The 16,081-nt window shown below is 34.9% G+C and overlaps 1 protein-coding gene and 1 long non-coding RNA gene across 2 annotated transcripts; both read left to right on the top strand.

The window, feature by feature from the left end:
• The first annotated feature begins 7,159 nt into the window (after nucleotides 1–7,159).
• Nucleotides 7,160–8,251, top strand: LOC131332767 (protein ASYMMETRIC LEAVES 2-like). Its single transcript, XM_058367063.1, has one exon. The coding sequence runs from the start codon at nucleotides 7,478–7,480 to the stop codon at nucleotides 8,249–8,251; it is 774 nt and encodes a 257-aa protein (XP_058223046.1). The 5' UTR covers nucleotides 7,160–7,477.
• Nucleotides 8,252–9,268: 1,017 nt separating this feature from the next.
• On the top strand, nucleotides 9,269–11,629 carry LOC131333586 (uncharacterized). Its single transcript, XR_009201842.1, has 2 exons — nucleotides 9,269–9,389; nucleotides 11,062–11,629. It is a non-coding gene; the product is annotated as an uncharacterized LOC131333586 (long non-coding RNA).
• Nucleotides 11,630–16,081: the final 4,452 nt, after the last annotated feature.

Raw genomic sequence — 16,081 nt, forward strand, 5'->3', positions numbered from 1 at the left:
GGATAACCAAGCTACACACCCAACCTTGATTCCGCCGCGCCGGGTTCCCAAGTATCCTCACAATGGTTCCGCCGCGCCGGGTTCCCATTGGCACACAAAACACACACCACACAATGGGCTACCATGTCCGCCCACATTGCGGTTTCCAAAACATTTCATCTTTTCAAAACACGCATTTTCGTTAACCACACCCTAAGTGTCATGTTTCTAACTTTCTCGATTTCCGTGTCACGTTTTCATGCATAGACTCCGCGGTAGGACTTTTCACAAAAATAAGCATAACTCATTCATTGAAACTATACTAGCAAGATCATTCAACTCAATATTACTAAGCATGCTCGAAAAGATCAAAATATGAATACTTCAATTCAAGCGTTGAAATCTTATCTTTCGAAAATCGTTCTATCTTACTTTTTGAGAAATTCAATACAACATATGTTTATTCGGAGTTAATAGTCGAGTATTCCAACATGCCATTAGCGAAAATAAGTTCGTTAACCATCATGCATTCCAATGTTATAAACAATAGATAACATTATCTACTCTAGAGAAAACGATTAAGAAAGTTATATTTTGAACTTACGGACATTTTACTTTCCAACATACGATTTTGTACGTAGAGTTAGTAAACTAGGGATTCTACTTATACTTAGGGAAGTGAGTAGAGAAAATCTACCTTGATCCGAAACTAGTCGGGGCCGAATAAGCTAGTTGGAAGTTTTCTACGGGTGGTGAAACTCGCAAATCTGGACCAAACTTTGGATGGCAGTAACTCGGTCAATATTTGCCCGAATATGATCGTTCTTGGGTCGAGATTGAAGCTCTCGAAGTGCTCTACGACTTTCGTGAAGAAGGTTGATCCTAGAAACTACTTTAGGTAGGAGAAAAATGATGATAAAGGAGGAGACAGTATGCTGTCTGAAAATGAAAATCCGAGATTTTTACTAAACTTCGGATGCCAATCACTCCGCTTGGTTCACCATTTTGAGAGTAACTTTTACTCTCGGCACAGTTTTCAATAAATTTCTCTCTCTATCTCTCTCCACTCATTCCCACTCAACTCTCAAAAATAACTTTCTAAAACCTCAACCAAACAAAGTGAATATCTTTGTCATTTCTTCACCAATTGGGATGGTTCTTGGGTCTAACTTGAAGGTTTCGAAGTGCTCTACAACTTTCCCGAAGGGAGTTGGTTCTAAAAACTAACTTAAGAGGGAGAAAACTGAGGATTTTCAAAGGGCAGTAGGCTGCCTGGAAAAACAGAAATGGTTTCTAGAGAGAAGTGAGAGTAAGTGAAGGTGTGAGTTGAAACTTGAAGTGAGCTTGCTATTAATAGGCAAAAGTCTTGGTTCCCTCTCCCTCCTTATGGCCGGCCATATCTCTCTCTCTCTCTCCCATGGATTTGTTCCATTGAGTGGTCATTTCAAGCCTTCAATCAAATTCTAGCCTTCCTTCACTAGTCATTTCCATTCTAGGCCAAATCTAGGTTATCATGAAGGGTTTTAAGGCTTGTCAAATCCTAGAATGAGGTTGCTTGCAAGAAAGAACATAATCATGGGCTAGCTTTGTACTTTGGAAGACTAGAATGGGTTGGCATGGTCAAAAATAGGCTTAAGGCTATAAAGGTTGCTTGTGTAAGTAATCAAAACACAAGCACACACTCCACCTCACTCTCTCTCTCTCTCTCTCCTAGGTATATATATATATATATATATATATATATATATATATATATATATAAAGTACATGTATATATTCATCTAGGAAAGTAAAACCTATGATAGTTAGGCTTAGGACATAGGTGTGCATGCATGCATGGCTAGTCTTGCTTCTTTTGGAAGCAAAATGATGGAATTCTTTGTATGACTTGTCTTGTCATGCATTTTGGCAAGTCAACGGTCTAATAACCAAGAGACAAAAATTCCCCTAACAATTATGGACCAAGGGGTAAAGGAATATTGGTTATAATTTGATATGACTAGTCATGGGAATCTATTGTCCAAGGGATAATATTTTCCCTAACATTTATGGACCAAAGGTAAAGTTTTCCCTTGCCTTTATTATCCAATAGGTAGGGTAAGTAATGATGCTAGGTAAAGTGAAATGACTAAACATAGGAATAAAATGATTACTCCTATAGTCTAATGGTTCAATAGGGTTTGGAGGGTTTCATAAGGTTCAAAGACGGTCAAAAAGGTTCATCTAGGGTTAGGGAATTGTAACTAGGTGAATCGGTGGTCCGGTTCCTCCAACTAATCGGTTGGAAACTAACTCTACTTGCCAAGTAAGATTTCTAGCCAAGAAATATGATTTAAAGATTTTATTTAACTCGTTAGGAAAATATACAAGTGGTTTTATAAGCATACTTGTCTTTAGAAAAATGACTACATTGCTCGGCGTGAAAGATATAATTTTATAAGTCTCAAATCTAATTATGACGGATTATTAAAATTAAAAAGAAATTTTTAGTAGTAATCCAAGTAATTAAAATAAAATTTAAATATTTAACGAAATTTTTATTTACCAAAAATCAGGGTCGTTACACCGTTAGCCAAAGAGGGGACTGTTCTGGTCCAGAGATAGCATGCCTCGTTGTTAGGCTACGCACATTTAGATGTTTTAGGATACTTATCATATCGAATGAATCGTTCGACTTCCTGGGAGAAAACCTTGGTTCAAATAAGGACAAAACTTTCAAAAGCCACTAAAGCTTAGGAGAACAAGGCTAGGCCAAGGTGGGCCAGGTAAGATTGCATCAACTTATAATCTAATAGGAGTATTAAATTTGTATAACACTATCAGGACCAATCGTGTTTGGTTAACATATAATTAATCAAACACTGTAGGATCTACAACATTAAACTTATTAAATTGCATCTTAGAATGGAGATGCAACATAAACATCTTTCTCGAAGTATTGAAAGTGACCAACAACCGTAATGGAGAAAATTGCGACACTTCAAAAGTTTGTTACTTTTGTGAGTAAAAAGGAATATGAATATGAAGGTCACCGACACCGACACCAACACTAATGTGATTAATCTTGTTAATCAACGAAATTAGTGAATCCTTTGAATATTTGCATGAAAACTAGAATTTTAATAATATATGATAGTTAGTGAAATACACTAAATGAAAGATTGGAAAGTGGAAATAGCAGTATTAGGAAATAAGGAGCATAACAGTGATTTTTATTTTTTGATGTAATATAGTTTCCATTTCTTTGATCTTAGTAACTTCAGTTGGTCAAAGTTCAGTCTAGCAAACTTAATCACAATACATTACACCAGCTTTTGTTTCATATATCATATAAAAACTATTGAATTCTTTAGTAAAAATTTGAAATTTCAAACACCCTTCAAAATATCAGAACTGTTAAAATATGTAATTAGGGCCTTAACATTGCAATAAATTTGTAGTTACCATCCCATTATTCTAGAATGGAATAAAAAGTTATCTATAATTGATCTCACACGGAAAAAACTTCCAAACTATTTTTGTGCATCTTGAAAACATTAAAAAAAAATAGGGAGAATAATGCAAACCTTGACTCGATTAATTCTTTCGAATCAATGCAATCGCCTACTGCTTTTCATAGTATATTCCAACGAGTGGCTTGATATCTTCTAATTCATCGATGAAAATTTGCTTAGGATCATGATTCACAACTATCGTCGACGAAGAAGAAGCTTTCATATCCACCTTAACCCCAATGTTATCATAGAAATACTATTCTTATGAAAAGTAGTTTTTATGGGCAAGGGTTGAAAAGTGTTGAGTTTAGACACATTAAAAATATTTTTCTTTTATTGGTCCAACAACCCTTGTACAATAGTTTGCGCACACTCACAAAGAGCACATTTTTTTTTATAACTATATATCCACCTCCTAAATAAACGGCTATGATTATTTTCATGTAATGGTCTACATTCTCCTTTTAGAATCCTCCAAGAAAATATCTTTCATTCTTCACATCTTAACAATATTCCAAAACTCTCTACACAAGTCTAGCATATAGTCGAGTTTTCTACAATCTTGTAGAACATTCCAGAATTCTTTAGAATTTAACTGTCTAACTTCCTTCTAGAACCTTCCAAAAGATATATAACATTTTTCAACATTTTAAAACCGTCCTAAAATAGTTTAGACTTTAGACTAGCGGAAGCCGACACGTCGAAATGTATCATAATATCAACTTAAATAAATTGCCCGTATTACCCGACTGCTCTCAGGATTATTGTAAAATCTCCACTAAGCGTTAGTTACTATTTCAAAATATTTTTCTATTTGATATAAGGCAACATTATTTTATATAGAGATATAAGAGAATATTATTTTACATAGAGATACATTGGCTAAAAAGTGAGGCCATAGAAAAATATAAAATTATTAGGAAAATATTCTATGTATCTTTTAAAAAAGAAATAATCCGATGGCTATAAGTGTAACATGAAGTGATCGAACAGTTGTAGAGATTGCTCTCATTTAAATGTCTTAACATTTTCAACTGTAACCGCTCTGTTTTATAATATAAATTATTCTGCATTCTTCTAGAGAGGTTTTCACTATTCTATAATACTTTATAACCTTCTGAAGTACTTCTTTAGGATTCTCTATTCTTTTTTTTTTTTTTGAAAGGCAAATTTTTTTATTAATCCTTGAAATTGTTACAAAGATTAAAAGAATAAGAAATGATGACATAAATCCTAAGCTAAGCTAAGGACAATATTATGGATGATTCTAGATCTATGGAGAATTAGATGTTTACTCTCAATAAGAACATCCACAGTGGTATAATTAAAACAAAAAGGTTTATAAGATTAGCAACATTTGCTCAAAAAGAGCTCACATTGGAATAATCAAACTTATAAATATCTTAGCAACTCATCAAATTTTGGCCATTGGATAATCAAAATTACCAACTTTTTGCCAATAATCAAATTTAATTGTCTTCACATTTTCTCAATCAAGTATACCATCATTACACAAAAACCTTCTTTCTTCCATTTTCAACATGTTTATAACAAAAATACTTTTAAAAACAGTTTTTTTTCTTCTCAAAAACAGTTTTTTTATGCATTTTTTTATTAAAATTTTTTTTCCCAACTTTTTTTTAAACAATTTTATTTCAAAACAGTTTTTTTTATTAAAACATTTTGTCAAAAACTGTTCTTTTGAAAGAAAAAACTTTTTCTATTCAAAAACTGTTTTTTTTAATCAAAGTTTTCAAAAAAACTAGTCTCTCTTTTTCCAATAACCTATTTTTATTAGTTTGAAAACTATTTTAAAAAAATTATTTTCTATGTCACAACGTCACAAAAGATGATGTGCCAACTTTTGATTATCCACTTTTGATTATTCCACTGTGGATGCTTTAAGGCCATCCACAGTGGTATAATCAAAAGCCAATTGTTTTTAAAGTTAACAATGTTGGTACAAAAGATGACTCACAATGGTATAATCAAACTTAGCAACATCCTTAAAAATAATCAAATTTTGGGCTTTGAATAACCAAAACTAACAACCTTTTTCAATAATCAAAATTTGTGGACTACACACAACTTAAGTTAATTAGTTCCAAATTTTGTATACATGCGTGTTTCAATTGGTATTTTTTTCTTCTCTTCTTCGCCTACTCTATATTTTCGTTACTTAACCCACAAACTATTTCTCTTTCTTTTCCTCAAAAAGTAAAGCTCATATCTCTCGATCATCTACAATTTAACCTATCATCGCCGGATTAAGATATTTCACTCTTTTTTTCCGTTTCAATTTTTTTCCCCAAAAAAAATTCATAGTAGGAGGGAAGAAAGTCACCGATTTTTTTTCCAAAATTAAGAGATGGAATCAATATATTTTTGCCAAAAAAACATAAATTGAGGAAAGTGAATGGCAGGAAACAGAGGGGGAGAGAGTGTGAAATTGTAGTAGACCCTTATTTTGGTTATGGACTAGAAGTGACCATTGTGAAGCTCAACATTATTAAACTTAACAACCTCTTTAGTGAATAATCAAAAGCTGATGTGTCAACTTTTAGTTATCCTTTTTTGATCATACTACTATGGATGGCCTAAGAGGTACATATTAGTACTAAAAATTATCATAGATATTTTAGATCGAGCTATGAAACCATAAAAACATAGACACGTGTAATAGTAGATGCATATAATATTGTACCCCATAGCTATTTCAAAAGATAAAATATTAAACCTAATATTAATAATTTTTTTTTATACTCCTAGATGCATACAATTTTAAGAGAAAGGTTATGCAACTTTTGGGAAAAAAAAATCATGAATGGACGGATGTTAGATTTTCTTTTAAAATGTTGGGTGGACGAACATATATGATTTTAACGTTTTTAGAACAAAAAATACCTACGATTCTAAAGAAATTTTAAAACTTGAATAGGAAAGTCGTCTGGTCTCATCTGCTACTCGGTCCATCATTGGAGAGGCATATCACGTTTTTTATCACAATTTCCTTTTTTCATAGACCTAGCAGACTTGTCTCTTCATTTCCCTTAACAAACATTATACATATCTCCCTTTGGAGGAAAAAAATCAATACTTATCTCATCAGACTTTCCAAACCTTCTTAAATTGTCATCTATTCTGATGCCTGTATTCCTAAAAAATCATAGGTGGTCAAAAGACAACATCAACCTTTAACACATGACATAGTACAATTGACGGTTATAACTTTCAAGACTCCTCGTCCCAACACATTCACAATCCAACTAATGACAATTATCCCACGCCTTGATAAATGACTCCTTTTTTTTCCCTTCAAAAATGGAAAGAAACTTCCACTAAAAGAAAGGTAAATTATTGGGTACTCCGGGGAGTACCATTTGGCATTGCTATCTAGAACTATCCACAAATAAAAGATCATCATTACACACTATGGGTCACTTTTTATCTATCAACTATCCAACAAAAGAAAAAAAAATCCAGTGCCAGGTGGGTATCACATGGTGCCCGATCGGCGCATCCGAGCCGTCTATTGCGTTTTTGGACGGCTCTGAATAAGAGAGAGAGAGAGAGAGAGAGAGAGAGAGAGAGAGAAAGTGTTGGGGTGAAAGGAGAGAGAGTGTTTCAATCCGAAAAATTTCGAGCGGATACCACGTGGGATATGCCCACCAGGCACCGAAAAATTTCTCCAACAAAAGCGAATGATAATTTGTTACTACGTAAATAGTTGAGGATACCGTGTAAGCAACACCGCGTGATACTCGAGAATCGCCAAATAATTACTCAAGCAATAACGAAACTTCCCAGTCCCCACACACAAATCATTTAGACCTATACCAAACCCACGTCCCACGTTTCTCTCACCACATACCAAGTGCAATTCATTCTGTGTCTCCACTCCTCTATATATAAATGCAAGCTCCCTGTTGAGAGAAAACATAGGAAAATTACTCGGCACTTAAAAGGGTAAGATTCTCGATCTCTCACTGCCAAAATCCCTAAAAATGAGCAACACAAATACAAGCACACCCATAAATACAAACCCCACCATTCCCAATACCAATACCAATACAACTAGGTTTATTAGTCCAGGGAGCAGTAGTTCTTCTGCATCACAAGCTTGTGCCGCATGCAAATACCAACGGAGAAGATGTGCACCGGACTGCCCTATGGCCCCACACTTCCCACCCACCCAACCGAAAAATTTCGGCAACGTCCAGAAGTTGTTTGGGGTTTGTAACTTCTTGAAGTTGCTCCGGATGGTGCAGCCTTCGCAGCAACATGCCGCAGCGAAATCGATGGTTGTTCAGGCCAACGTACGGGCCATTGAACCGGTGGGCGGGTGCTACCAGATCATTCGTGAACTCGAACGTCAGATCGAGCAGTGCAAAGCCGAGTTTGAACTAGTGCTTGGGCAGTTGGCCATATACCGTGCCCGGGCTGAAAGGGCACGTAAAATGGGAAACCCTAGTTTGGCGGGTGGAGATAGCGGGTTTGTTGATGTTGATGCTTTGTGTGTTTATAATCCTATGCATGTTCAAGCAGTTGATTATGATGGGAGATTTCAAGGCCAAGATCCCTTGTATATGGATCTTGGATGTTATGATAACGTTGGGGTTAAGATAGATATGGAAGCTTCTTCCTCGATGGCAATGGTGGTTAATGATCCTAAGCAAGTTTACGTCGATATGAAGCCACTCGTCGGAATATACAATGAAAAGCAGCACGCGATTGCAGTCGATTCGAAAGAATTAATCGAGTCAAGGTTTGCATTTTAAATTCTTTTTTTATGATGCACAAAAATGGGTTAATCAATTATAGAAAACTTTTTATTTAGCTACAAATTTATTGCAATCGTTGAGGCCCTATTTACACATTTTTTCAGTTACAAGGGGGTTTGAAATTTGGAATTTTTACTAAAAGACTCTAATAGTGCTGTTTTTACATGATAAGAACATAAGCTGGTGTAGACTGAACTTTACCCATTGAAGTTACTAAGATTAAAGAAATGGAAATAATATTACATCACCTTGATTAATATGATTTATCACACGACCTTCTCCTATATTCATATTCCTTTTTACTCACAAGAGTGACAAAATTAATTTTGAAGTGTTTTAATTTTCTCCACTACTATTGTTGGTTGGTTGTTTTCAATACTTCGAGATAAATGTTTATGTTGCATCGATCTCTTTCTAAGACACAATTTAACCAAACATGGTCAGTCCTGGTATTGTTATACAATTTAATTTTAGATTGCAGGAGAAACCATCAATTAATCCTCACTTTTGTATTATAGTAGTAGAAATAGTTTTGGGTAAACATCTTAGCTGATGTTAATGCATCATGCAGCATCAGTCGATGGAAATCAGAGTTGTGCACTTTTTGTGTTTGTATTAAAGAACTAATCAAACATAAAATTATCTGATTCTCTCCGGGACATGGCGGCTGATTCGCCCCACATTCGGATCACCAGATTCCACTTGGCTTCCTTCAACATATAGGCCTCCTCCATATAAAGGACTTTGATCTGATTTCTTATGTGTCTAGCTATAAACTGCAAAAAAAATTTAAAAAATAAAAATAAAAGAAGAAGAAGAAGAAGAAGAAGATGATGATGATGATTCCAACTTTGGGGTCCATTTGATTAGAGTCATAGTGATACAAAATGAGAGAGAGAGAGAGAGAGAGAGAGAGAGAGAGAGAGAGAAGGGCATTTTTTTGGTGTTTGATTAGCATGGAAATGATAGAAAGTAATTTTTCTTGTATGACTCATTTAAGCATTGTTAAATAGGTAGCTTTCATTTTCTTGTTAAAACTACAAGAAAATTTTATTATGAGTTAAATTGCAGGGACAAAATACTGATGGAAGAGGATGTGACACTGTCCAGCAAAAGCAAGGAGATGATCTAAAAGGTGCCTGCTAATTCCCTCTTCTCTCTCACCAATTCCAAGATTCATTTAGCTCAAGGACATAAAGATTCAGTGAGTGAGAAGATATTCTAGCTAGTGTACGTGCTCTTTAGTTTTTGCCTAGCTTGTTTTTCAAATCTTTTTTTTTTTTTTTAAATTATTAGCATTCTTTTATTCTTTTTGTTTTGTGTTGTAGAGTTTGAAATTGTTTATACAATTGTCTCTTTAATTAGTTGTATTTATACAGGTTGTTCCATTTTACCACGTTCAAATAAAGGGGTATATATATATTTTTGCCGCTCTAATTTCTGTTGCTTGACAATTTATTGAGCCTGAGTTTGAGCATGCGGAACCAGAAGATAGAAGAAGAGTACTACCGTTGTAGCGTGGGGTGGGGTGGGGTGGATCTCACATGCGCTACTGGACTCACTATGTCATTGCTGAATCGTGTAGTTGAGATGAACGAGTACTATATATTCTACCACTTGTAGACATATACACAAATCAATACATTATTTTTGCGGGATTGACTTAATTGTATCATAAATATATAATTGCCGACTGAAATGATGTGTATATATATATATATATATATACATATATATATATATATGTATATGTATATATATGTATGTATGTATGTATATAGACACACACACTCACTATATTCAAAGAAATGAATTTAGCTTTTTGTACTAGTTACTTTTTCCATTATTGTGTATATTTATGCCTTTGTTTAGATGATGTTTTGAAAATTTTTGGGTTTGATTTTTGGATAATGAGTGGAGAGAAAAAAATAGAGTAATGATTAGAGATAGAGGTAATGAGTAGAGAGAAATAGAAAGAGAAATAGAAAGAGAAATGAGAATAATGATTGGAGAGAAGAGAGAGAGAAATGAGATTAATAATTGAAAGTAGGGATAATGAGTATTTTTTGAGTTGGAATTTTTTTTTCAAATAGGTATCCAAACTAGGCATTAATTTGCTTTTCTATGTTAAACTCTTCACATAGACTTTGGATATACTGTGAAAAAGGAAGAGAAAAGAAAAGATTGAAATTTCTTACCATGGTGAGATTTGGGGGATACAAAAAACAAATCAATGAAAATCCATCTTTTGTTTTCGTATCTTTTTTTTCTTGTCAATATTCCTCCCTTCTTTTAGTTATTTGGCTCAGTTTGGATGGCTAGAATTTCTTAGAAGAATTGATGTGATGACATACTTCCATGATTCCGATGTTTGGAAATGACAGGATAAGAATGTGATTCTTACGATACATCCAACTAGAAATCACATTCCCAAATTGTGTGAAAATCTAATATGTAATTTTAGAAATTTATCAAAGTCAGCATTTTCTTTCTTTTATTGATTGCGTCAGGAATCTTAGATTACCATGGGGTACTGGAAGGATCCTTTGGTCTGTCACATGTGTTTTGGGACTTTGAGTCAGCTACATAGTTGTGGTCTTTACTGGTGTGGGTCTCTTTTTGGTGTCTTGTATCTTTTTTCAGTCTCTTCAATGGTTTAAGAGTCCTCCCTGTTTCTATGGGTTTTTTTTTTTCAGTTCATTGTGATGTCCTAGTCTAGGTGTTGTGCTACTGGATACTTGTTTTGCTGCAACAAAATTCACTATGCCAAGCTATTTTGTTAACTTGTAGTGCTGAATTCTAAACAGATGGCCTGGAAAACTCATATGCGGGGACGATGCCTCAATGATGCTGATATTCTGGACTCCCACACTTTTTGGTGTTGCTCCTGGTATACTAACTTGAAGAATTGCTCCTGCTTTCATGCTATCAAAGTCCCTACGCTGCTGGATTCGGAGATCTAAACGAAGTTGCTTGGATGTTTTTGCTTTGATTGTTGATGCTGCTCGAAGTGATATTGGCTCAAACTGCTATGGTCCTTAATTTTCTGTTGTATTCCCAATAGGTGGAGCTGCTTGGAGTTTCTTGGTGTTTATTTTTTCGTTCTGCTTTGGTGAAAATTTTCAGATTGTAATACTGGAATTGGAGGGTCTTTTCCTTGTGTTGTATTGGGCTGGAGGTTGGCTCCTTGCTATCCTCTCCTGCTTTCTTTTGGGGTTTTGAGCGGCATATGATTGCCATTTCCATAGGTATGGTTTGTGATGCCTAGCTAGTCTTAGTTTGTGATGCCTAGCTAGTCTCTTTCCCTTTTTAATCTTTGTATATGTATCTCATCTACATTGATTAATTAAATTTGCTTTTGCCTATCAAAAAAAATCTAAAATAATTGGTTCCTGCTAAAGAATTCAAACACCATAATGAAATTACTTAAGTATTAGTATATTTGTAGGAATTTATTTCCTAGAAATTATATTCCTATTCCTACTCAAGAAAATTTCTAGGAGTTTGATTCCTAGTAATCATGTTCCCATTTCTAAGATTCCGATTATCCAAACATAGCCTACGGTAAGGGTTACTATAATTTACCTTCCTTTTTTGTGTTTTTTCCAGTCGCATGACCCTTTCTTACCAATAGTTACCATTGAAAGGGGATGTAAGTGTATTCTTGCTGGTCCGTCGATGTATATGCACTAATTATTCAATTTACCCCTGCTTTTTAATATAGCGCAAAGTCTACGTTGACCCCCTTGGTTATCGCTATGTACAGATACCTCCCTCATAATTCAAAACTGACCATATAATCTACCTGTAGTTTTGAAAATGTGTGAATAGATCCCTTGTCGTCATGTTTTCCATCCATATTAACGAATGTGTATCTCACATGTCTCTAGAATGTAATCTGAGTCGTACATAATGTATTAAATAAAGAATAGAGTATCTCTGTAAAAAATTATATAGATCAGGAATCAATAAGCCAGTGATCTAATTTTTAGTAAATTCAAATTTGAAATTTTAATTTCATAACAAAATCGATTCAACCATGAGCTTTTCATTTTTTGATTGACTTAAATTTTGGCATAGATGTAGTACTTATCAAAATTTACAATATCAACAGTTTGGATTCAATTTTTGGTATAGAAAATGGTGTGGTTAGATTTAAAAAAGAAGAAGAATTAAGGGACATGATGAGGGTATATCGGTCTTTTAATGTTGTGACTGTTAATATGGATGAAAAACATGACGGCAAGAGGTCTATCCGCACATTTTCAAAACCACAGGTAAGCGTACATGTGGTCAGTATTGAATCATAAGGGGGGTATCCGCACATGACGATAACTACAGAGGGTCAAAGTGGACTTTGCCCTTTACGGGCTGTTTGGATGGGGGATTAGCCCCCGGATATACCACGCGGTCGGATTGCAAATCCCACCCTTCCTCTTCTCCGGTCTTTGGCTGGCAAAAAAGGAAGCCGAATTAGAGGCGACTTTGGATTACATATCCACCTGCGGGTGGATTAAGAACCACAGGGGTACCCCCTGTCGTTGGTTATGCGGGGTTGGTAGATTACTGAACTACCCCTACAATTTCTCTTCCATTAACGCCAATCACAACTCTGAAGGAGCTCCAATGATTTCTACCAGAATATACAACACAGACCCAATTGATTTCTACTAGAAAACGCAATGGAAGTTACCTGATTTTCACCGAGAAATGGCCAGAATGTGCAAACCTCGCTGGAATCTAGACTCGCCGGAATTTGTGAGTGAGATCGGTATGGGATTTGGAGGGTAATCAAGACGGGAGTGAATCGGTGTGGTTAGAGAGAGAGAGAGACGGCGATATACTGTGTGAGAGAAGAGAGTTTTGTTTTTTCTTGTCTTTTCCTTCTTTTTAATCCAGAAGAGAGACTGTCTATGTAATCAAGAACAGTTTATTATCCAGTGTAGTGCCACTTGCTAGAGAAAATGGGGCACAAAGAATTAGAGCAAACCATCCAATGATTCAAGGGTGCACAAATTAAAAAAAAAAAATTCACTTTTCACTTGCTTTTTTTTTTTTTGTTTTATTTGAAAATAATATTTTTTCCTAATAAATAATAAGTTTAAATATTTGTAACATAAAATGAATTTATTTTATCCCACAACTAATGATAAATATCTATTTATTCTAGTTGTAATAAAATTAATCCAATTCATCCATTAAAATAATAACTTGGGGGCAATTAAGTCATTTAACAATTTATCTCCTCGTATCCACCTTCCATATCTTCCTCCTTAAAAAATAATTCAAACACTGGATTAACAATTCACCCTTCTTAAGAGGTGGGTCCATCCTTCTTATATATCACTCTTTATTCTATATCTACGATCAAATCCACCATATTTTTATATCCACTCAAAATCAAATCATCTATCCAAACGGACCATTAATATAGCTAGCTACTCCCCAGAGTTCAATTTGCACAAATCAAAGAAACACAAAAAAAATACGGAGTATATCCCCACAATGTCGACATTCCCCAGGGGTTGACACAGCGTATGTTTGGTAGGGTGTCGTCACTTCAATCATGTGGAAAGCTTACTGTTTTAAGGTAAGGTAATTGATTGATTCTAAAAGACAATCACTTTTTTTGTTCATAATTTAATTCATCTCATTTTTCTTTTCACATGTTTTTTAATATTTTTTTTCTCTATCTCTCTTCACTCATTATCACTCATTACATCAAGAATAACTTTCAAAAATACAAACAAACAAGGTGAATAGATGTACACGTTCCTCTTTTTGATAATTTGAATTTTTTACCTTGTTAATCTTAACTTTGTATTATTTGTCCTTTCATTTGCAAATAAAGCGGGGATTCCACAACCTCAACTTGTGTCAGTCTCATATGCTTAAAAGCCTTCTAATACATCATCTCTGTATAGCTTCCACCAAGATCTTTTTTACCTCGTAGTTTCTCACACATAGGATAACGATCAATGCGTCGTTGTGTGGGAGTTGCACCCCAGCTAGATCCTCGTTCATAAAATTGATCGCGCGGTATGACCCACTGTCCATCCTTGCCCTCTTCTTGTCGAGCTGCATGACATGCTTCTTGTGTTCAGCCTGTCTCCTCAAGAGCCTTACTTTGTTCCGAATATACGGGATCACCAACTCATGTATCATCTGAATTATCCCTTTAGGCCTTGATCTTAATCCAAGTCCATGGCCACCCTTTGGCCTCTTGGCGCATTTTAGATGAAGTCCTTGAGGTGATCCTCCACCACCTTCTCCTCAAGGAACCTCTTATAAGCCTTGCAATTTTTGATCATGTGGTCCCAATCTTTGTGATCATCGCAATGCTCATTGGTCTGATCCCTCCCGGCTTTGGGGTCTCCATCTTGGTCGGCTATCTGAACCACATACAATTCTTTATTCGGAAAAAAATCCTGTAGATTGGATCCTTAAATTAAGGCTGCATTCACAACAAAGAAGGACGTTGGGTTTGGAGGTGGTTTGTTCTCCCTTTTGTTCTGCCCATACTCCTTCTTTTCCTTGTTTGACTTCTGCTCGAACTGAGCAACCTTATTCGCGGGGCTTTTTGACTGCTCAACCAGCAGCTTGCCCTCTTCTCGGAGCATCTCATCTTCAACTCTGGCATGCTGCTCAATCCGCTCCAACAAACTTCAACAGTGTATCGATTGGATACATGTTCAAGTTTTTGCGCAGTTTCCCTCGCATGAGCAAACTAGTTTTAAAAGTTGCGAGCGCATACTCCTCACTACAATTCTTAATTTCATTAAAGGCCTCCCGTTACTTCTTCGCGTAGTCCCTGATTGGCTCATCGGCCCCTACGTCATGGAAGATAGCAACTCAAACGTCTTAGAAGCTGTTCGGCTAGCTAGTCAGAACCCGACTTGTAAATTCCTTAGAAACATGTTTCCAACTTTATGAATCAAGATTTTCTCATACAGTTTCATATGACATAAAATGAGATTTACATCGGTCCTTTTGCATGATTCGAGCCCTTTATTTTGTTAGTATTAATGTACTTATCATCCATGCAAAAAAAAAAAAACTTGGGACAATGTATCCATCCGATTGAGTATATTTATCTCCTGAAAAACTGATGGTAAAATTGTGAACATTGATAAACCTTCATCCAAGTAAGAAATCCCATTTTATTTTTTGCTTGAAAAATGAGCACACTGAGACCCGTAAAATTAACGAATCCGATCGTCCATAAAACTCTACAAAGTCTTCATGTTGAAACACATAAAGAATCACATCAGGAATCAAGATCTAAACCCGGATAATTTTTTTTTACTAACAAGGAATTAATTGATCAAGATGCATTGAAATTGTTTGTGTAGTTGGCTTTAAAAGTCAAACAGTAAATTTTTTTTATTCAAAAAAATTCGCATTTATTAGTTTTGCGTCAAATTTTTATGACTTATTGATTCGTTTTGACGAGGGAAATCGAAAAAGTGAAAAAGTATAAAATTTTGATTGAAATTCATAATTTTTTTTGAAAAAAGTTGTTTTTCAATCCTAAGACTCCATTCTGGAACAAAAAATAAGTCCTTATTTTTTAAGAAGGCAATTTCAAGTTCAAAAATTATAAGTTTATTAAAATCTAAAAATATGCAATATGGATCTTGTTTGGAAGATCTCGATGAGATCTTTTATACGATGCAAAAAAAATTGAAAAATTATTTTTCATTTACTTTATTTTTGAGTTTGAAAATGTGAAATAAACTGCTTATTTTTTAAGAAGGTTTCCGGAACGGGGCCTTAGGTAAAGCCCCGTTCCGGAACTGAATATAAGTACTTATTTTTTAAGAAAGA

Source organism: Rhododendron vialii, chromosome 7a (genome assembly GCF_030253575.1).
Source record: "Rhododendron vialii isolate Sample 1 chromosome 7a, ASM3025357v1".
Lineage (NCBI taxonomy): Eukaryota > Viridiplantae > Streptophyta > Magnoliopsida > Ericales > Ericaceae > Rhododendron > Rhododendron vialii.

Excerpts from the sequence above, each read along its gene's own strand:
- LOC131332767 (XM_058367063.1), top strand. The coding sequence starts at position 7,478 with ATGAGCAACACAAATACAAGCACACCCATAAATACAAACCCCACCATT.